At 40.4% G+C, this 22,743-nt stretch overlaps 1 protein-coding gene across 1 annotated transcript; it reads right to left on the bottom strand.

Moving 5' to 3' along the window:
* Positions 1-653: 653 nt before the first annotated feature.
* On the bottom strand, positions 654-20,111 carry LOC127581898 (F-box only protein 39-like). The gene is made up of 4 exons (XM_052036728.1): positions 19,665-20,111; positions 14,923-15,495; positions 3,207-3,383; positions 654-782 (listed from the first exon to the last, which is right to left on the bottom strand). The coding sequence occupies exons 1-4, from the start codon at positions 20,109-20,111 to the stop codon at positions 654-656; spliced, it is 1,326 nt and encodes a 441-aa protein (XP_051892688.1).
* Positions 20,112-22,743: the final 2,632 nt, after the last annotated feature.

Genomic DNA, 22,743 nt, shown 5'->3' with positions numbered 1-22,743 from the left:
GAAATATTGTTTTCAATTGCCAAATTCCCTTCACAGATATTCCCTGTTGTCAAGCATTAGAGCCAACTCTTTTCATTGCTGTTTTGCAATCTTTCCAGTAAGCACCATCAGATGTGCTGAAGGCGATAAGTAAAACTCATTATAAATGTGGGTGACCTGACTCATTGCGCGTCAAAAACATCTGCAGGCACACGACAGTCTTTGGGCTGATAACAGATAATAAAGGCTTGTGCTTCACATACCAGGATTTATGTTTTGTTGAAAAGGAAAGGAAGATCAATAAAACTGAGGTCTTCAATCTGTCCTGAACAATTGTAGAATCACACAATCTTCAGCAACGCTTCACAAACCACCTGAGATATTAACTTCTGAGCTCAGTCAATTATCACAGCCAGTGAATTCAATGCTATCAATAATTCCTACCTTAACCTCCATTCAGTTTCCCGATATCATTAATAATGACCTGGATAGGCTGCACTGCACAGTTATTGCCACTGGTACAAAGTAATTCCCAGTTATTTCTTTGCATTGGTTACATCTGATAACATTATAGCTTCTAAAGGTTTTATTTGACTGGCAGACAAATACATTTATTGGTCCTGTAACTGCTTAAATGTACTATAGTTGGGCTGTCCATTCAGTAGAGCTGTCTTTTACATCAGGGGGTAAGTAATTACAAAATAATTGAGTTCTGTGTCGATTAAATCCCTGTACTTCGTGTACAAGTTGCGCAGCAGCTTATCTTCTTCATTTGTTTCGTACTTGTGCATATAAATTCTCACCTGTAGATTAAACAATTTCTCCATCACATTAAAAGTCTCAAAGATTTGATTATTGTTAACAACTGTTTTCAGGTGCAGCTGAGACAGGCTTGTCAATACCTGAGATATCACATATTTTATTGGCATAAAAAATATCATGGCAAACCATCTTAAGCAAAGTGTATAGGTTGAAATGTTACAGGTATTACTTCTGAAAACCATTTTTAATTTCCATGGATGGGTAATCAAACTCAAAGTGTTATCAAAGTGTCTATTACAGCACAATAAAACATGCATTAAGTAATGTAAAAGTGCAAATGAAGTACGGTTAAGTTTTGTTTTCCTTAATATAAAAAGGTTGGGTTCTGTTTTTCTCCCCTTCTGACTCCTCCCTTCTCTCTGCTGACTCATTTTGGGCTGCGCCTTCATGCACATCTGCTATATTGTGGCACTTTTTATATGTGAATTGACATTTACATTTGTCCATGGGGTGTGAATGTTGACAATCTGGTCCATCATGGACATCAATTCTGGTCGCCCCATTACAGGGAGGATGTGGAGGCTTTGGAATAGGCACAGAAGAGGTTTACGAGGATGCTGCCAGGATTTGAGGATATGAGCTACAAGGAGAGGTTGGACAAGCTTGGGTCGTCTTCTCTGAAGTGTCAGAGGCTGAGGGGAGACCTGATAGAAGTTTATAAAATTATGAGAGGAATAGATTGGGTAGACAGTCAGAATCTTTTTCCCAGGTTAGAAATGTCAAATGCAGGAGGATGTGAGACAATTTAAAGGAGATGTGCAGGGCAACTTTTTTACACAGAGAATGGTGTGTGCCTGAAACAGGCTGCCAGGGGTAGTGGTGAAAGCAGATATGATAGTGGCAATTAAGAGGCTTTTAGATAGGCACATGAATATGCAGGGAATGGAGGGATATAGATTATGTGGAGTCAGAAGAGAGTTTAATTTGGCATTGTGTTTGGCACAGACATTGTGGGCCGAAGGGCCTGTTCCTGTGCTATACTGTTCTATGTTCTATGTTCTGCCATCACAGTGGAATCTGATTCTGTCCAGTCCCCAGAATCCTGCATTTTTCACCAAGGATACGGAAGCACAACTCTGTCTAATCTTGATCCTCCCTGGGTGCTAGCCTAGCTAACAGCAGAGGGAAGGGATTAGATCCAGAAAGCTATTGGTCAATTTAGATGTTGTCTTTACCACTGCAACTACGAGGGTGCAGGGCTTGACACCCCTTGGGTTTCTCAGTAGTTTCCAGTTTTCAAAGTCTAGGACAACAAAGCTTGAAAAGTGAAATGCTATGTAAATATAAAAATGTTTATGCCAACACCCACAACACTGAATGGCTAGTCGTTTGGCAATAGAGAGGATACTAATAGGATTAGCATAGGTTGCAGCAGTGAAACTTTGTCGTGTTTATCTGCACTTTAAAACACTTCAAGTATAAGATAATAGCCTAGAAAAAATCTGGGATTGCTTTACATTATTCACCCATAAATAACTTCCCCATTGAATTTTTGTATATTTTGCCTTCAGTGTGAGGAAGAACACACTTGGAAGGTCTGCTATAACATAGGTTTAGCTGGTGAATTTAGGAATTGAAATACTGTTTTCTACTGCCAAATTCCTTTCATAGACATTGCCCATCATCAAACAATAGTGTCCTCTTCATTGCTCTTTTGCAATCCGACTAATAAATTTCATCGGATCTGCTGAATGTGTTAAATGAAAGTCATTGTAAATATGTATGGGCTGATTCACATTGCATGTTAAAAATATCTGCAGGTGCATATCAGAATATGGGCAATTAACAGATAATAAAGGCTTCACAAACCAGGATTTCCCTTTTGTTGAAAGGAAAGGAAGGTCAGTAAAAGTGAAGTCTTCAACTTATCCTAAACAATTGCAGTCCCCAACATTGCTTCACAAACCACCTGAGACATTAGTTATTTAGCCCAGTTAAATATCACAGCCAATGATCATCACTTACTACCTTAAATTTCATCCTTTTTAAAAGCATTTATATTATGGCACTAAACTATGTCTGTGTAATGTTTCACCTTAGCAACTATCATTTATTTCAATATACTTCCCTTGGTGCCCTGAAGCTTACTGCTCTGAAACAGATAAATGATTGGCATAATTCACAGGGTCTGCAGCAGAAACAGGTGAGTCTGAGCTCTGAATCTGACTGGACAGACAGCAGGCCTTAAGAATAGCTGAGAGGGAGGCCAAAGACTGCAAGACAAACTGAGTGATCCCAGGAGTGGGAACAGGTTGAGCCCACTGAAGGAGAGGCTTCATATGTGGAATCTAAAATATATCACAACTTGCAGGGGGTTTTGACAAGAAGGTATTTTCTCAGTGATCTGACTTTCACCCATGTTTAAGTAACCCAATAATCCTAATAATTAGAACAGTTGCTTCTACCTTAAGAGTGCGGAAGTTGGATTTACCCTCCTGACGATATTGTAGAATTGTCTCAATAAATTTAATGCTGAGAAAAGCCCAGATCTTCATGTAATGCAGCCGTTCACACGTTAATGCCAGCTGCAATAGCTCATCATCAATTCGTTCATGACTATTATTAAATTCCAATGTCAGTTTCTGGCAAGAAAAATCACATCTCAACATTAGGTGTGTGCACTTACATATAGACGTTATATGTGAATGAGAGAGAGGGGCAGTTAATATGTGATTAACATCATTAATATTTGTTCTACTGGATCACAAGACCAAAAGAACTCAAGAAACAGGAACCAACAAATTGATTCACATCTAGTGTTACACATGAAAAGTCAGCTTATCTCTCAGATTTTGATTGGTTTGCTGTACGTAGCCAAAATTTTTCTTTTATTTTTGGCTTAAGATTATCAGTTTTTCTTTTTGCCTCTCCCTATGTTCATTGCAGGGTGAAGAGGCTATTTACTTTGCAACTAGAACATTGTGATTTCTGTTGAACTAGAGCTATATTTTTGGCAGTAATTGCAGCATTTGCTTTTGAAAATGTATCACTGAGCCTGCAACAGATAACACTGTTCCTTTGCATACAGACATACGAATTGGGAGCAGGAGTAGGCATTTGCTTCCTCAAGCCTACTCAACCATTCAGTAAAATCATAGCTGATCTGATTATAATTTCAACTCCACACTCTACCCACCTTAACAATTCACCCCCTTGCTTATCAAGTATATATTCACTTCCCCATAAAAATATTCAAAGACTCTGCTTCCCTCACCTTTTGAAGAGTTCCAAAAACTCACGAGGCTCTAAGAGAAAAAAATTCACCTTCTCTGTGCCTTAAATGGATGACTTCTTAATTTTAAACAGTGATTCCTGGTTCTAGATTCTCCTGCAAGAGGAAACACCCTCTCCATATTCATTCTGTTAAGATGCCTCAAGATCTTTTATGTTTCAATCCTTCCTTTGCTCCTTTCAGTCTTCGATACTCCAGTTGCTACAAGCCTAGCTCGTCTGACCTTTCTCGTGAAACAACCTATCCATTCCTGGTATCAGACTAATAAACTTACTCTGAATATTTTCAATGCATTTACATCCTTTTTACCGTGGGCGGCACGGTAGTGTAGCAGTTAGCGCAACGCTATTACAGCGCCAGCGATCGGGGTTCTATTCCCGTCGCTGTCTGTAAGGAGTTTGTACGTTCTCCCGTGTCTGCGTGGGTTTCCGCCGGGTGCTCCGGTTTCCTCCCACATTGTAAAGACATACGGGTAGGTTAATTTGTGTTTTAAAATGGGCAGTGCAGATTCATTGGGCCGGAAGGGCCTGTTATCACGCTGTAAAAAAAACTTTAAAAAAGACCAATACTGGACACAGCATTCCAGATGTGGTCTCACCATTATTGCCCTAATTTTGCATTCAATTCCCCTCACAACAGATGAGAACATTCTATAGATTTCCTTATTTTTCACAAAAACTGCAAACTAGTCTTCTGCAATCATGCACTAGGGCACCCAGATCTTTCTGCTTCTCAAAGCCTTCCAAACTTTCACCATCTAAGTAAAACACCATTTAAATTACTCTTCCTGCAAAATGGACAATTTCACATTTTCCCCACACTACACTCACCGGACAGAACTTTGCCCACTCATCTACCCACCTCTATCCATTTGTAACCTCCTTATGTCTGCTTCCCATTTTACTTTCCCACCTATTTTTGCATACACAGCACATTTGGCAACAATACCTTCAGGTCTTTCACTACGTCATTCACATAAGTTATAAACAGTTCAGGCCCAGCACTGAGCCATGTCGCAAAATACATGTTACTTTTACCAATCAGGGCCTGTTCATACCTATTCCCTTTCTCTCGTCACTTAGCCAATCTCCTATCCATGCCTATACGTTACTCCTACACCATGTCCCAGTGATGTCCCAGTAACCTTTGATGAGACATCATCAAATGCCTTCTGAATATTTGAGTGCATCAAACTCTTGTTACTTGTAAGGGAAAGGGGCGTGGACTACCCTCAGATAATAAAAGACACAAATAGCACTATAACCGCAAGCACACTGAGTATGCTGGCAGTGACCGCAATGACATACAGCATCATCCCCTCCAGGGGTATAATTATTTCTGTATAAGCTTCAGCTTGTAAGTGTTAGGTCGTAAAAAGAAACACTGACTCCCTGTTCCGGCCACAAATCTACCCACATTCCCAACCCCACATGTTCCTAATCCTGATCCTGACTCCCATCCCTAGCACCCAGCCCACAGTCGAGACCCTAGTCCCAGCCACATACCCAACCTATGTTCCTGACCCCTGGTGTTCCCGACACCTGGTGTTTCCAACCCAGACCCTGACCACACACCAACCTTTGATATTTCACTACATGCCAGCACAAGACATCAAAAGCGATCCATCTCATGGCAAACAGGGTTCACCTGACACCACAGGAGGGGGCTCTGGAAGAATGTGTTCTTTCTTTTTCAATCTTTTTGTTAGTTTTCAAATTAATACAGATTAATATATCAATGTTTATACATGTAATACAAAGAGATCAGGAGAACAATCACGACATGGATAATCATAAAGAACAATAAAGTATAAAAACAATCTGTAGATCTAACGATCTGTTAGTGAATGAATATAATATAAAAGAAAAAGATTTATTCTAAAATATAAAAGAAAGAAAAAAATCCCCAAAACAATAAGAAAAATTATAAACAATATATCAAACCAAACTAAGCTAAAGAAAAAAAATTTTAAAAAAACAGAAAAAAAAACTGGACTAAAATTTCTCAATAGAAACAGAGCAATATTATGTCGTCAACTCCGTTCCTCTAAATTAAAAGGTTATTATAAGGGGATCTATATCATGTGAAAATATTGAATAAATGGACTCCAAACTTCCTCAAATTTAAACGAAGGATCAACAGTACCACTCGTAATTTTTTCCAAGTTTAAGCATGATATAGTTTGAGAGAACCATTGAAAAGTAGTAGGGGGTATTGGATCCTTCCATTTAAGCAAAATGGATCGTTTGGCCATTAACGTAACAAAGGCAATCATACGGTTAGCGGAGGCAGATAGATGGCCAAATTCTATCCTTGGTAAACCAAAAATTGCAGTGATAGGATGAGGTTGTAAATCAATCTTCAATACATTTAAAATAATGTTAAAAATATCTTTCCAATATTTTTCCAAAAGAGGACAGGACCAAAACATATGTGTCAAAGAAGCCACATTTGATTTACATCTGTCACATATAGGATTTATATGTTGATAAAAACGAGCTAGCTTATCTTTTGACATATGGGTCCTGTGAACTACCTTAAGACGTATCAAAGAATGTCTGGCACACATTGAAGATGTATTAACTAAATGAAGAATTTTCTTCAAAGTCTCTGTAGGTATAGGTGTCTGGAGTTCACTTTCCCATTCATTCTTAATTTTGTCCGGTGGTTCTGAACGAATTTTCATAATTAAGTCATAAATTATTGCTATCAAGCCCTTCCGACAAGGATTAAGACCAAAAATTTTTTCCATAATTTCAGTTTTGTAAGGTGTGGGAAAAGAGGGTATAGTAGCTTTTAAAAAATTTCTAATTTGCAAATATCGAAAAAAGTGTGATCTAGGCAAATTGTATTTGTTAGACAATCGTTCAAAATATGAAAAACAGTTATCAATGAATAAATCACGAAAACATACTATTCCCTTCCTTTTCCATATGGAAAAAGCTGAGTCAACTCTGGATGGATAAAAGAAAAAATTGGATTGAATGGGACGTGATAGATTAAATTTATTCAATCCAAAAAATTTACAAAATTGAAACCATATTCGTATTGTATGTTTAACAATTGGGTTAATCATATGTTTACTTAATTTGGTAAGTGCAAAAGAGAGTGGAGCACCTAAAATAGAAACTAATGAAAATTCAAGTGTTGATTGGGACTCAAGGTGTACCCATTTGGGGCATTGAATTACATCTGAATCTTGTATCCAAAAAATTAAATATCTAATATTGATTGCCCAATAATATAATCTAAAGTTAGGCAAGGCCATACCACCATCCTTTTTTAGTTTTTGTAAATATTTCTTACTTAGCCTTGGGTTTTTATTCTGCCAAATATATGAAAGAATTTTAGAATCAATAGTGTCAAAAAAAGATTTCGGAACAAAAGTTGGAATCGCTTGAAATAAATATAAAAATTTTGGTAAAATATTCATCTTAACTGCATTAATTCAGCCTACCAATGATAGAGACAGTGGGAACCATTTAGTAAATAATTGTTTAACATGGTCAATTAAAGGCAGTAGATTAGCTTTTAATAAATCCTTATGTCTCTTAGTAATTTTAACACCTAAATACATAAAATAGTCAGTTACCAATCTAAAAGGTAATTGGCTATAAATTGGGATTTGCATATTTAAAGGAAAAAGTTCACTCTTATTAAAATTTAATCTACAGCCAGAGAAAACACTAAATTGATCTAATAGTGATAGTACTGCGGGGATAGATTCCTCCGGATTAGAAATATAAAGTAACAGATCATCTGCGTAAAGAGATAGCTTATGAATCTTCTGTCCACGAGTAATACCACATATATTTGAAGAATCCCGAAGTGCAATAGCCAAAGGTTCTAAAGCAATATCAAATAATAAAGGGCTTAACAGGCAGCCTTGTCTAGTACCTCGAAAAAGCCTAAACAAAGGAGATCTTTGATTATTAGTAAGTATTGAAGCCATAGGTGCATAATAAATCATTTTAATCGCAGATATAAATTTAGGACTAGAATTGAATTTTTGAAGTGTACTGAATAGATATTCCCATTCGACTCTGTCAAACGTCTTTTCAGCATCTAGCGAAACAACACATTCTGGAATTTGGGATGAAGGGGTATATATAATATTCATTAATCTCCTAATGTTAAAATGTAGATAAGGATTCTGAATAAATCCTGTCTGGTCTTCAGAGATAATTTGTGGAAGAACCTTTTCCAATCTAAAGGCCAATATTTTGGAAAATATTTTAGAATCTACATTTAATAAAGAAATAGGTCTATAAAATGCACAGTCAGTGGGATCTTTATCCTTTTTAAGAATTAAAGAAATAGTTGCTTCATAGAAAGATTGTGGTAGTTTACCCACTGATAGGGCATCTTTGGAAGAATGTGTTACATCTACCAACACTCCCAGAATTACATGGCCAATCTTGCGAGAATGTAGATCCCTGGATAGTAAGCCAGAGAACAATGAGGACTTAGAGCGTACTGCATCCATTGGTTCCTCTTTATCCCCAGCATGTTACTTCTTAAAGCTGTTGTGTCAATAATGGTGGTGGGTGGTACTATCCTTCATTTAAAGGAGACTCTTGTGGAAAATATCAAGAGGTCAGAGAACAGAAAAGATACATGGTTAAATTATCACCTAAATATCACAGATCATGAAGATTGGGAGTCAAGTGGCTAAATTGGGTGGCACTATAAAATGTATACAACTGTTATTTGCCAAAAGATAGTGCATCTTTTCTTTTTCTTAGGCAACCCCTCAGGATTGAGGAGGACTTTCTTCCACACCAGTTCTGTGGGTATGAAGGCAGCTGATGAAGCCAATGTGGGAATACAGATTGTTCCACAGATGAGCAGGAGATGGCTGGGGTAAGGGACGGGCGGGGAGGGGGCGGAGTTGATAGTTTGTGAGGTGGTGCAGCGGGGAGGGGTCGGAGTTGATAGTTTGTGAGGTGGTGCACTCCTTCCATTGCTTACACAGAGCTTCTGAGGCACGGCCTTGTGCCCTTCCTCTACGCCAAATGCTCCTTCTCTACTTCGAGTGGTCTTGGGTCAGAGATTCCCAGCAGTCAGTAGGGATGATACATTTCTTCAAGGAGACCTTGAGCACACCCTTGAAAGTTTTCCTCTGTCTGACGTTCTCTTCCTATAACAGAGCTCGGTATCCCTTTGTGCTCCTTGTCATGATATCACATGCCGTCACTGTTAACTGTGATCCTACTACACATCCACATGGCCCCACTTTGTGAGCAGCCAACACCAGCCGAAGTTGACTCACCCTGGTTAAGTCCATGCCTGAACCTCTTACTTGCTTGACGATGAAGCTTACTCACCAGGTTCTGGAAACTTAGTGGTTGACGCGGGTGAGAGCAGACACCCTGATTCTGGATCCCTTGCCCAATGGGGAGGATAGTGGTCAAAGGGACTTCAGGCCCACTGTCAAACAGCCTTTGAAGGAAGACACAACAAGAACAGTGCCAGGAGTGGCTTTGATGCAGTGCCACAGATGCAATGACAGATGCAGTCAAGGCCAGCAAAAGCAACATCAAATTCTCTTTCCCAATGACAGCGTCTGTCACCACTCCCTGCAATACAGTCCTATCACTCAACTAACCACCATCTCCAACAACCAGATCTCCTGCTGAACATTCAAATGATTCACCAGAGCCTCACGCACTTACAGACATTCCAAGCCCCACACCCACATTTCCAAGCTGGTCAACCATGGGAGGGACAATACTCTGACATTCCCTAACACTCATCCCTCCCTCTGACAGGACTTTTCCAACACCAGTGGGAGTAGGTCAGCACCAGCAGACATCCCACCCCCCCCCACCCCCTGCGAGAAAGAGAGTATGCAGAACGATGATGGAACAGATGGAACACAGTTTGTGGGCAGCAGTGGTGCAGAGAACATGAAGAATAGTTGGATAAGATAAGATTTCTTTATTTGTCACATGTACATCGAAACACACAGTGAAATGCACCTTTTACGTAAAGTGTTCTGGGGCAGCCCACAAGTGTTGCCACACTTCCGGCACCAACATAGCATGCCCACAGCTCCTAACCTGTACATCTTTGGAACGTGGGAGGAAACCGGAGCACCAACAGGGAACCCACGCAGACACAGGGAGAATGTACAAACTCCTTACAGACAGTGGCCGGATTTGAACCTGGGTTGCTGGCACTGTAAAGCGTTATGCTAACTGCTACACTACCATGCCTGGCCTTCACAGCTAATTCTCTTTCTCATGTTGTGCTTTCTTCTCATTCCAAACTCTTCTCTGGTTTAGACACTGGAGATGGTGTATGCACATACCTCTTACTGGGCTCCCATTTCTTTATTGAACCCTACCCTTGGGCCCTTCTTCTTTCAGGTGCCCTGACCAGGTGGCAATGGATAAGCAAGCAAGCAAATGAAGATAAAGGCAGCCATCACTTGATCCAGTACACCGCCACCAGCTTAGATATTAGCGTTTCAGGTAATGCAGGAGGGTACCTTAGAAGGGCTGATCTACATGTGGTGAATCACCAAACACAAATGGCCAGGAACAATGCTGGGGTAATAAAGCAGCCTAGGAGCCATCTCCCTACAGATGGGTAGGCACACATTATGAAACCTTTGAAGCATTGACAAAATCTCAAGGAGCAAAGGGGAAGCCAGCTTGCATGTGACTTTGGAACCAGGAACCCATTCTTTCCAACATGGAATTAATGGCCATCTCCACGCCAACACAGCAGAGCTGACAATCATGCAGCATCTGATAGCCAATGCTTCTGTTTCCAATGCAGCTCAAACAAGAGCCATCCAAATCTCTCTTTGGGTCTTCAGGCAGGTTGCTGGAAACACTGAAGGGTAAATGTAAGAATCTCTTTTCTCAAGTCTCCCTCCAAATAATCAAAAATATTACCTGTAACCTTATCAGGCAAGCCTCCTGTGGCCAAATTTATCACTGTATTCTCCTATTGCCATGTTCCCTTTAGCCATAGGATCTAAACATTATTCTGTGGTTATTTTTTGTGATTCTTTTGTTAGCTATTTGAAATTGTTTTATTGCAACTTCACCCTGTGAGCAATTATGGGTGAGTCACTGCGGTGAGCAACACTGTCAGTTGAATAAGATTAAATCGTCTGTAGGAGCCAATGCCAATGCTGAAATAAGACAGAAAATGTTTGAAACACTCAGCAGGTCAGGCAGCATCCACGGAAAGGGAAATAGAGTTAGCGCTGCAGGTGAAAGTCTTCATCAAGCGGGAAATAAAAGAAAAAGCAGGAAGTACTGCAAATAGTCAGCAGTTGTTGTTTTTACCCTGTATTACCTCAATGCACTGTGTAATGAATTGATCTGTACAAACTGTATGCAAGACCATTTTTTCACTGTACCTCAGTACAAGTGACAATAATAAACCAATTCCAATACCAATACCAGTTCATGACAGGCTCTGTGGAAAGAGAAACAGTGAATGCTTCATGTTGAAGACCCTTCTTCAGAACTGGGAAAGAGAAAAATAGAAGAGAAAAACACCTTGTTTTTATCTCTTTTCCAGTTCTCTCAAAGGGTTCTGGACCTGAAATGTAAACTCTGTTTCTCTTTCCACAGATGCTGCCTGACCTGCTGAGTGTTTCCTGCATTTTCTGTTTTTACCTCATAAGATGATGGTGCTGAGAGAGATCCCCAGCACTTGGCACTGACCAATCAGATCTTCTGTGAATGGTCATAGATCAGCAGCAGTATGAAAGAGTGAAACCCCTTGTGATTGAGAGTGGCTCTGAATTTCAGGTGGGGCACTCAGAAGCGATGTGGGTCCAGTTGATGTCGACCTGCAGCATCAAGAAGCCTGGAATCCCTCTGAATGTGTTGCCTGCTGCTCTCTACACTGAGAATGGGAAAGGACTTCCCCTGCCTTTTAGAAGAGAGACTCCCTCACCTCCTGCACTGCAAATCAAGGTTCCCTGTGTCAGCTTGGAAAATCCCCCCAAAAAAGAAATTTGAGGCACCCAGTCACCTTTACGGCTGCTGTCACAATGGTCCTGTCAAGGATCTGTAAGTGACAGAGCTCCACACCGAGGAATGTTTCCAAGGAGCCAGCCTTTGAGACCACAGGATGCAGTTTTTGATTGGCCCCCCCAACACTGAGAGTGCTTGTAGTGATTCGAGCCTGGACCCTGCCAGTCTACATGCACAGGCCAATCTTCAACTGACCCAGAGTTTGGAAGGAAATGCCTGGACTCCTGGTAACCTTCATACCCGACTGAAAGGCTTGGGGTCAAACCTGGAAAGCCCCCCCAGATCTCAGTCACCATTTCCTTGCTAAAACAGAGCCTCTGCAAACACTACCGCTGACTGTGTTGCACAGAGGGAAAGTGGTCCCTGAGCATGCAGCATTGCAAAGGCCTCCTCCTGTGGGCCCTTTTCCATCATCTCCACCCAATCGTCAGAAAAGTGATGGAAGTGATGTCGATAGTTCTTGCCCCATAATCCGGTCACCAGTGGCCCATTTGGGTTTCACCAGGAAGACTTGGTCCAAACATGGAAAAACATTTTGCCACAAATAACCATCTTCAACTAAAGAGAGTCTAAGCCCCTTCTCTTGACAAAAATATTGTCAACCCCTACCATCAACATCCAAGGGATCACCGTCGCCCAGAAACAAGTGGACCAGCCATATGAATACCAAGAGTAGGTCAAGGCTGCATATCTTGCAGTGAATGAGTCATCTACTGAAACCCCAAGCCTCGCTACCATCCACAAGGCTCATTAAACAACGTAGCACCCACAGGCCATCAAAACCGGCCACTGAGGGTGGGAAATCCCGAATCTGTACCATTGTAACCAGGCAGGGGAAGACAATCAATAAATATTCATCTTAATGATAGAGGTATACAAAATATTAAGAGGAATGGATAGAGTAGACAGCCAGTGCCTCTTTCCCAGGGCACCAATACTCAATACAAGAAGGCATGGTTTTAAAGTAATGGGTGAGAAGTTCAAGGGAGATATCAGAGGAAGGGTTTTTACCCAGAGAGTGGTTGGGGCATGGAATGTGCTGCCTGGGGTGGTGGTGGAGGCAGGTACATTGGTCAAATTCAAGAGATTGTTAGATAAGCATATGGAGGAATTTAAAATAGGGGGATATGTGGGAGGAAGGGGTTAGATAGTCTTAGGCGAGGTTTAAAGGTCGGCACAACTTTGTGGGCTGAAGGGCCTGTATTGTGCTGTACTGTTCTATGGTTCTATTAATCGGCCCTCATTGAAATCCCCATGATGAGATCAGAGTGGGCATTAAGTGGCCATCTACTGTTGTAACAAATCATGAAAGACATATCCCTGCCACTTAATACACAGTTCAGGACATGTCCATTTTGTCAAATAATATTCTGGCTTTTTGTATATCCAAAGAGTCATCCTTCAATGCCGTAACAGAAGAGGTATATTTTGGGTGTCTAGGGTTTTGCACTCAGATCCCCTCAGACCAGCCACCAGTGTTTGAATATTCAAAAGGATTCTGTCTGTTGGGATGTGCTCCCTTTCTAAGTCTGTTATTCTGCAAAGTTACCTGTAGTAGCATTGGAGCTAGTCCCTAGGAAATTCACCAGGCTAACTCCTGGGAAGATAGGGTTGTCCTATGAAGATAGGCTCGAGAGTTTGGGTCTGTATTCCTTGGTGTTTAGAAGAATGAGTGGTGACCTTATTCAAACATACAAGCTACTAAGGGGGCTTGACAGGGTAGAAGTTGACATGTTTTCACCAGTGGGAGATCATTGAACAAGGAGACAGAGCTACAAAATAAGGGGCCAGTCATTTAAAACTGAGATACATGGAAATTTCTTCTCTCAGAGGGTAGCAAATCTCTGGAATTCTCTGCCCCAGAGGATGCTGGAAGCCATATCATTAGATATACTTAAGGTGAAGATAGATAAATATTTGAAAGGTTGAGGAATTGAGGGTTATGGGGAACTAGTATGAAAGAAGAACTGAGGCCCGTATAGTTCAGCCATGATCACATTGAATATCGGGGCAGGCTTGAGGTGCCTGGTGGTCCATTCTTGCTCCTATTTATTTGTGTTCTTATGCCAGTGACACTCACATCTTGAAAAATTATATTTTTAAAGAAAGCTTTAATGATCTCTATTCTAAAAGGCAGAATTGTGCAAATAGGTCAATTGGGCCCCAAGTACAGATAGGGACATTTAAACAGCATTTGCTCGGAGATAAGCCTTTAATAAGCTTTGTTGCATGGCTCTCATTCATTTTTTTTGTTTATTACAAGACTACGGCATTAGCAAATATTACAAACTTCCCTCAAAATGGATTCTTGTCAATGGAAATAACATCACATTGTGTTACTTTTCCAAGAGTTACATCTTTTTTAAAAGCATAGTCTCTCTGCTGAGCACTCTCTCATCCCTTGTTTAAGTGGTCAATCAAGTGTAACAGGTGTAAAGAAAGTATTTGTAAAGAATTTAACCAGCGAGGATTTGCCATCCGAGTGTGTTTACGTTGTCACTCAGTATCAGCTCTTGCCCATTGCCCATGAGAGGTGACTCTATTGTCATCAATGGCAGAAGTCCTGGCTTCTCTCTTGTCAGTTTAAGGCCACGGCCACTGACCCAGAACAGCAATCCGATCTGCCTGGCTCATTAACATACTGGTTTTACCAATTAAACATTGAGTAGCCCTTCTGCTACAATGTGAAGGCTATTGTAGGCCTCATGCAGATTCTCTCAGACTCTTCCTGAGCTCAATGTACATAAAAAATGTACAGTGTACCTTTATTTTATCTGCATGGGATCTGCTAACTCTCAAAGGTGTCCATGAGAGTTTCTGGTTTGTCATCACTGTATTGCATTGTACTGACCCTGTGCATTAACATACGCACAGGTGAGCTCCTACCTGTAGTGTACTCTTGTAGTGTGGAATTAGATCAGACAGGGTGGGTTTCATGGTCCAGTCTGGGTCACTAAAGTAACAGCTCCTGAAATTTAAGCTCCTCACTGGGATTTCTGGCACCAGAATCCGAGTCAGGCGATCATTCTTCATTACAAGCTCAAAATAAAAGTTCACTTTCAGGCTGGTAGCACGCTTGGCAAGTTTAGACCAGGAGAGTCCCCATACAACCTGGTTGTGAGGGTCATGGATATGGCATTTAATGTTCATGGTCCTGAGGGTCTGGTAGCAGCTTTCACACAAGGTGTCCAGGAGATCATCTGAGATACAATTATAATTGAGTGAAATGCTGGTAAGTTCACAGAAGCTATGAATGATTTTAGGGAAGGTGGGATTGGCATAGATAGCTAGGTGGTGGCTGAAGAAATCTTCAATGTTGAGTTCAGAAATGGAGCTTCTGTTCCTCTGGTGGATCAGCGAGTTTAAGATGGAAAAGCCTTGCTCCATGCCCAGCCGAGCTCCTCTCAGGTTGAACGACTGAAGGTGTCTGCACTCACGACGAAGGAAGAAGTTCAGGCTCTTTAACAGAAAACAGTCTCTATTAGAGCATACAGATTCTTCAATTACATATGACATGATAAATCCTACAATACTACAGAGAGCTTTGCAAATTACCAAACTCAACCTGTGATCCAGGTTTTGCCTTCACTGGTAATTGCCCCTCACAGAAAGTTAGTACTGAGAATCATCAGTATTAAATGCATTAAATAGTTACTATGCTTTTTTGTTATGTGGCACAGTGTTAAAGATCACTTCATTTGCACTGTTGCAAATATTTCAAATACATTTCTGTCACCTGAACTGAAATAATCTAGATTCCAATAGATACTGCTTATTCTTTTGCAGGGTATGGCCATCGTTAGAATGAGCTGGTATTTATCGCCCATTCTAATTACCCATGAATTTTAATATTAATGACTAACTTGGATCTCAAGGGCAAAGTTCCATATTTGCTTATGACACAAAACAGAGGTTTAATGATCTGTAAGGAGAGAAGTAATAGATCTCAAACAGATATACACAGGCTGGTGGAATGAGGGAACAGGAGGGAGATGAACTTGGTAGGAAAAATTAGAAGAGGGAATATAAACTAGAGGGCCCAAATCTGTAATAAGAACAGAACAATCTTGGTTATGCAAGCATAGTTTGTTAAAGGTGGCAGGGAGGTTGATTAATATGAGGGACTGCATTTGTAAATAGAGGTCTGGGGTGAAAAAACAAGGAAGTCATGATGTACCTACTTATTACTTTGATTTACCACAACCACATCCAATTCTGGACACCACAGCGTAGGAAAGATGTCAAGGTTTTGAAGAGATTTACCAAAATGATTCCAGGGATAATATTCCAGGGATAACAACAGTCCTGATGAAGGGTCTCGACCCAAAACATCAACTGTTTATTTCCCTCCATAGATGCTGCCCGACCTGCTGAGTTCCTCCAGCATTTTGTGTGTGTTGCTCTAGATTCCAGCATCTGCAGAATCTCTTGTGTCTCCAGGGATAACTTACCTGTAAGTGGGTAGATCGCAGAAGATGTACTTCTCCTTGCAATAAAGGAGGTAACAAGAAGATTTGATAGAAGTATTTAAGATCTTCGTGGGTATAACCAGAGTACACAAGATAGAAACTATTCCCATTGGCAGAAAGGTCAAGAACTACAAAAAATGAAGGTAACTGCCAAAAGAAGCAAAAGTAACATAAGGAGAAATATTTTTATACAGTGAGTCATTAGAATCCGGAATGCACTGTCAGGGGGCAGTGCGGAATTCCATCATGATATTCAAGTATTTGAAAGGAATTTTTTTTTAGGATAGTGGAGAAATGGGAGAATGGATGTAATTGGAATGCAGGGGTTGTAATGGAGACTGATTCAATTGTAGTGTTCGAAATGGAGCTGGATAAGTATCTGAAAGGAAAGAATTTACAAAACCACACATGCTCTAGCATCCAGCTAATATAGACTCAACAGGCCAAATGGCTTCTTTCCATTTTGTGATTGTGATTTGTTTACTAGGGGCATTTGATGGGGCAGATGGGGTAGACCGGAGCAGATTTCATTAGATGGGCTATTCCAACAACCTGACAATTTCATGGTAATTGTAACTGATGAAAGATTTTTTGTTACTGTACTGCTCCCAGTAAAATATGCTTTTATTTCATTTCCCTACCTTGACACACTTGTTAAACCACCTGCAATAACTATGTTTAAACAGTGTCCAGAGTCAAAATGTCTAATACTAGAGGGCATGCATTTAAGGTAAGAGGGAGAAAGTTCAAAGGAGATGTGCTGGGCAAGTATTTGGTGGGGGCCTGGAATGCACTGCCAGGGGCGGTGGTGGAGGCAAATATGATAGAGGCTCTTAGATAGGCACATGAATGTACAGAGAATGGAGGGATATGGACTGTGTGCAGGCAGAAGGGATTAGGTGTTATTTGCTTAATTAGTTCGGCACAACATCATGGGCTGTTCCTCTGCTGTGCTGTTCTATGTTCTAGTATCCAATAGTAACGTAAATAAACATGCTAATCTTCTATTGATTTCCTAGAGTAGGAATTCTGGCATTTTATATGAATGGGTGTGCAAGTTTATATATGGTGACTTTCACTTCCTCATATTTGACAATCAGTGAGAGCTTTCCTTCTGGGGGTTAACAATATTCACAATATTATGTCAGGCTTTAAGAACGAGATGAAAACAATTCTTGTGGTTGTCAGAATTAATTTGCTTATTTCACCAGCATGCAGAGGGAATATTTCCTCCAAATCTATGTAAACGATCAGAAGCTGAACAGAGAACATTGTGTATTAGAGAATAGAGAATCAATTCGGTGAGAATCGTTTCACCTAGGCTAGGATAGCCAAGGGGTCTCACTACCACTACAGTAACGAATACTGCTTGCATTTATATCACGCTCTTAACATCCTTAACAAACTTACAATAAAACTGACACTGAGCCAAAGAAGCTGGAGAGGTGACCAATTACTTGGACAGAGGTGGGTTTTAAACAGGATCACGAAGGAGAGGAGGAGTAACAATGCTGAGGGCTCAGGTACAGAAGTCCACATGGTGGATACCGGGTGACTGTCATCATGATCAACAATGGAGGTGGAGGCTGTAAAGAATTATAGAACATAGAACACTACAGCACAGTACAGGCCCTTCGGCCCACAATGTTGTGCCAAACAGAAGAACCTGTAAAATGAGAAGAAGCCAAAGAGACAGAAAAAGGTGACACATTCCAGACAGGAGAATTAGAGTGTTATGTGTATGGGTTCTCAGAGACAATGCAGGTCAGAAAGAGTGGAAGCAGTGGGTGCCTGTGACATAGTGGGGAAGAGGATATGGGTAGAAGAGCTACAGGGGATTGCCTTAGAGACCACTGTACCAAACAGTTTTAAAAATTGATGTGTGGTAGCTTGGCCAAAGGCAGGGGTGGAAGATAAAGCAGACAATTCCCCTGCCACAAGGACATGGACAAAAGTCCAAGCTGGAGAGCAATAGAACCTGGAGGCCACAAGCCCTCTGGTCCAGCTCAGGAAAATGGTTGGGAAGGGAATGGAGACAATTTTGGTGATTATAGCCAACATCCAACAGCACAGCGGTTTAAATTTGCCAACTTTTGAAGGGGCATATGCTTATTACTGGGAGACAGAGGCACGCCCCACCATGCCAGCTTTCCCTGCCTTACATACATCCCTGGTGGATTTGCCTGAGGTTGGGTGGGGGTGAAGTGTACCCTGAAGACCTCCAGTACTCAAAAGTAACTCCATTCTATCGCTACTGGGGCCAAAATAGGTGATTTCAGATTTAGCTACATTGAAACCCATTTGACATATTTTTTCAATTTTGCTTAACCTCTTAATATTTCTTCATAATTTCTTCCTTCGATCTACACTGCTTATATCACCTGACTTTGCATCTTCAGCAAACATGGACCCATGACTTTCTGTCGCATCACTAAACCAATCACTCAGCCAGTTTTCTACCCATATCAGTAATTTGCCTTCAATTCCATGATATTCAACTTTGGTTAACATTTGAGAATTTATCAAAAGCCTTTAGGAAATCCATATAATAAAACATTCACATCATTCCCTGTTTTCTAGTCATCCCTTCAAAAGTTTTAAATCAAGTTTTTACTCAAGGCCTACTCTTCAAAAGGCATGCTGGCTCTGAAAGTTTTAAAAATATCCAGTCACCCTATCCTATGTTATATACTCTAGTAATTTCCTCACAACCCTTTATAATTCCCCCTTTTCCCACTCAGCTTTTTGTAGTGCTGGAGAAAGGGCTGTAAGATTCCTTTCCAAGTGGCCAATTCCAAGTCAAGTCAACTTTGGAAGATTATGGTTAGTGCATCTTCAATGCTCTCACCTATATCCTTTAGAATCTTAGAATGGAAACTCTCCGGGATTTTTCACTCTTTAGTGCTATCACTTACTTCATCACTGCAGTTTTCTTACATCAATATTAGTGAATCTCTGCCCCCCCCCCCCAATCCAAACACATCTAATGCTCTCTCAAAGGAAGGAATTGGAATGGGGGAGTTGTAGAGTCATTCGACCATTCAGTTTGTTGCCTCCTGAAAGGCACAACTAGGTAGCCTTAGCACAGGATTATGAAGAAAATCATTCAAAAACATAAATTAGAACATTGAAATATATATTCTCCCCTCAAGGTTGTACCTTTAGGAAGGCATTCCTGACAGATGAGCTCCACACAAGGCGGTCCAACTCCAGGTGTTGGATGGTAAAAGATTTTAATCTGTTATTCTCATTTCCTAGGCGTGCTAAGAAGCTCCTCATTGTTATCTGGAATCTCCGGGTCAGAAGGGAATTGTACGGATTCATGAATTTGATCTCACAGTTTACCAGGTATCTGCCAAACTTTTTGGCATACCAGATGGCAGACTCATACTCAGCCCGCCGATATTTGGATGGTCTTCCACAGAAGGTGAATGTCCTGGATCGCCAGAGAGCTGGCGAATGCATCACATGGTTCCAGCATTTACACACCAGTGCTGCTCGGACTCGGTCCTGATCTCCAAGCCAACGGAACACCTGTCTCAAGGATACTTCTGGCAGTTCACTCCAATTTCCTGCATCTGTACACTGATCATGGGAAACCTCCATCCCGTTGGACATGTTGAATACTGAGAGAGACAGTGATTAAAATCCAAAGTTTAGTCAGTAGGTTAAGGTTGGAATTTGAACCTGCTGAAGTATTGGTTCTGACTTGATTATTAATCACTGGACTTTTGAGTCTGAAAATGAAACTTAGTAAAATGTAAGTCATGACCTGATTACTAATCACTACACCAAGTGGCAGGTAGGTAGCTTGACTGATTAAAGTTTACAATCGTAATTGAATTCATACATGATACACATTGCATTTGAAACTTGCAGGTGAGTCTTATTCCTGTGTCAAAATTCACTGTATTATCTATAGTGCCTGAATTTTCACTGCACGGCACATTATGTCTGTTGTGCTTGGACTTAGTTTGACATTCCACGGTGTCTTTATGTAGTCATTTATATTTTTACAAGAAGTATTTTAGGTAATCATTCTAGTGTCACCCTCATATATTTCTGCCACATCTAGGTATCACAGCCCGCCTGCCCTGCCATTCAAAAGCATGTTATTTAAAAAATAGTAAGAGCATGACTGATCTGCAGTTTGCTCCATTTTGTCAGCTTTTCACCATATCTCTTGCTTCCTTTCTCCAATACAAATCTCTCCAGTGCAAGCCTGGAAGCTTTAATTTACCTACAATGTACAACCTTTTGGGAGAGAGAGTGCCAAATTTCTACTACCCTTTGTGTGAAAAAGTGCTTCCTACAGCAGTAGGTGGTTTTACTCCCATCTATCCTGTTGAATTCCCTTAACATTTGAAATACCTCAATCAGATTGTCCCTCAGCCACCTCTATTTTCAAGGAAATACAAGCCAAGGTAATGTAACCCATGCTAACAAGTTAACCCTCCAAGTCTTGCTATTAGCCAGGTGAATCTGTACTGCATTTCATCAATGGAAATTATATCCCATTAAAGCAAAGTACTGTGAATGCTGTAAATCTGAAATAAAATAAACAGAAAATGTTGAAAATACTCAAAAGATCAGACAGCATCTGTGGAGAGAAAAACACTGGTAATATTGGTCAATGACCTTCCATCAGAATTTATCCTACCAAACTCTAAGTGTGATGTGAAACTAAAACATCACTCCTTTCAGTGCATTCTTTTTCCGTTGAGATGAAGCTAATTGTTAAAGTTGCCTTCAGGACTTTTTGTATTTCTTTACCAGTAATTAATGATTTGTATATTTGGACTCCCAAATCCCTTTGTTCCTCTATAGTTTGCATTTCACACTACCTAAAAATGTCATTCTTCCTTGGTCAAAACTGGATGACCTCCCATTCACCCACATTGAAATCTATTTGCCCAGGTATTCTTGACTTACTTCAGCCAATGTTGTCTGTCTGTCTATTTGCGGATGTCTCTCCACACCTAAAGCAGTTTTCAGGAGTAGGCTTTGTCACTATATCCATGCAGGCCATCTTTAAATGTTGGTTCTTCAGCCTTTTGACAGGTTTAAGTAGACATCTGTCCATGGTGCACTTTTCCCCTTGTATTCCTTCCCTTTTTCTTACCCATTTTCAACTTCACAGGTTATATGCAATGCTGCATTTGTATCATTAGTGTCATTAGTTGGGTGATTAAAGCCCAATAATCTGCATATTATTGTTGCCGAGCCAGCACTCTTCCTCCCTAAGAACCTGCCTACATTTGGTCGCAGTTTTTGGATACTCTTTTGTGTTAGTGCATAGCATCAAAAAATTGGAGTGCAAATTTTTCCCATTATACCTCACTCTCCACTATCCCCATGTAATGGCAGGCTCTAGTCTGTAATTTGATGTGTGGAGTGAATTTCTGAAGCATCCTTCTCTCCATTACATTGCTGACTTGTATATAAGAGTATTCTTTACTTATCAGATAACCAGATTATTACTTAATAATTTGAGATGACTCTAAATTGATCGTTGATTGAGATCAGTAATCTATGAGATTGCAATAGCTCTATCAACTGTCCATCTGATGAAGTTATTCCTTCTTTGTGTGAAAAAGTGCTTCCTACAGCAGTAGGTGGTTTTACTCCCATCTATCCTGTTGAATTCCCTTAACATTTGAAGGCAATTCACAATCAAAACCAAATCAATCCTCTATTACTCAGGGTTAGACAGGTAACTTACCAGTTTCTGATCAGAGTTATACATCAATAAAGGCTTGTCACATGACACTCCAGGTCAGAAAATTATTAACTATGGACTAGATATCAATGTATGCTTTAGACTGTTTTAAGCACGGGTTGATAACTATTATTTGTTCAATTATTTTTCATCAAATTGTACTTGCCAACAAACACTACTTTCACTGTCAGTCAAGATCCCTTTCCAAATTAACCATGAATCAAGGTTTCTGCACTGTGCTGCCATTAAAACTGAGCAAGCAATTTCCCTCAATGTTGCCAGATCATAGCAACCTCTGTGACATCATGGTCTGATTGTTACATTTCACTTTGTGTCAGTTACAGTAAAATTCCCATATTGAAATTAGTCCTCCTAATACAATCACACAATACATAAAGAGCCTTCTTGTTGTCTATAGTGGATCCTTCACTCTACAGCAATTACATTACAGACATATTCACAGGCATTTGGAACTGTGTTCTGGTATTATTAGTGTTTGTTGCTACAATATAATGTTAA

The sequence above is a fragment of the Pristis pectinata genome, chromosome 22 (genome assembly GCF_009764475.1).
Source record: "Pristis pectinata isolate sPriPec2 chromosome 22, sPriPec2.1.pri, whole genome shotgun sequence".
Taxonomy (NCBI): Eukaryota; Metazoa; Chordata; class Chondrichthyes; order Rhinopristiformes; family Pristidae; genus Pristis; species Pristis pectinata.
Note: the sequence above shows the minus strand (reverse complement) of the source record. Positions and strands in the feature narration are given on the sequence as shown.

Coding starts and splice junctions, on each gene's coding strand:
- LOC127581898 (XM_052036728.1), bottom strand. CDS start 20,111: ATGGAGGTTTCCCATGATCAGTGTACAGATGCAGGAAATTGGAGTGAA. Junction 15,496..19,664: donor TCAGGAATGCCTTCCTAAAG/GTACAACCTTGA, acceptor TTTCTGTTAAAG/AGCCTGAACTTCTTCCTTCG. Junction 783..3,206: donor CCAACTTCCGCACTCTTAAG/GTAGAAGCAACT, acceptor TTTAATCTACAG/GTGAGAATTTATATGCACAA.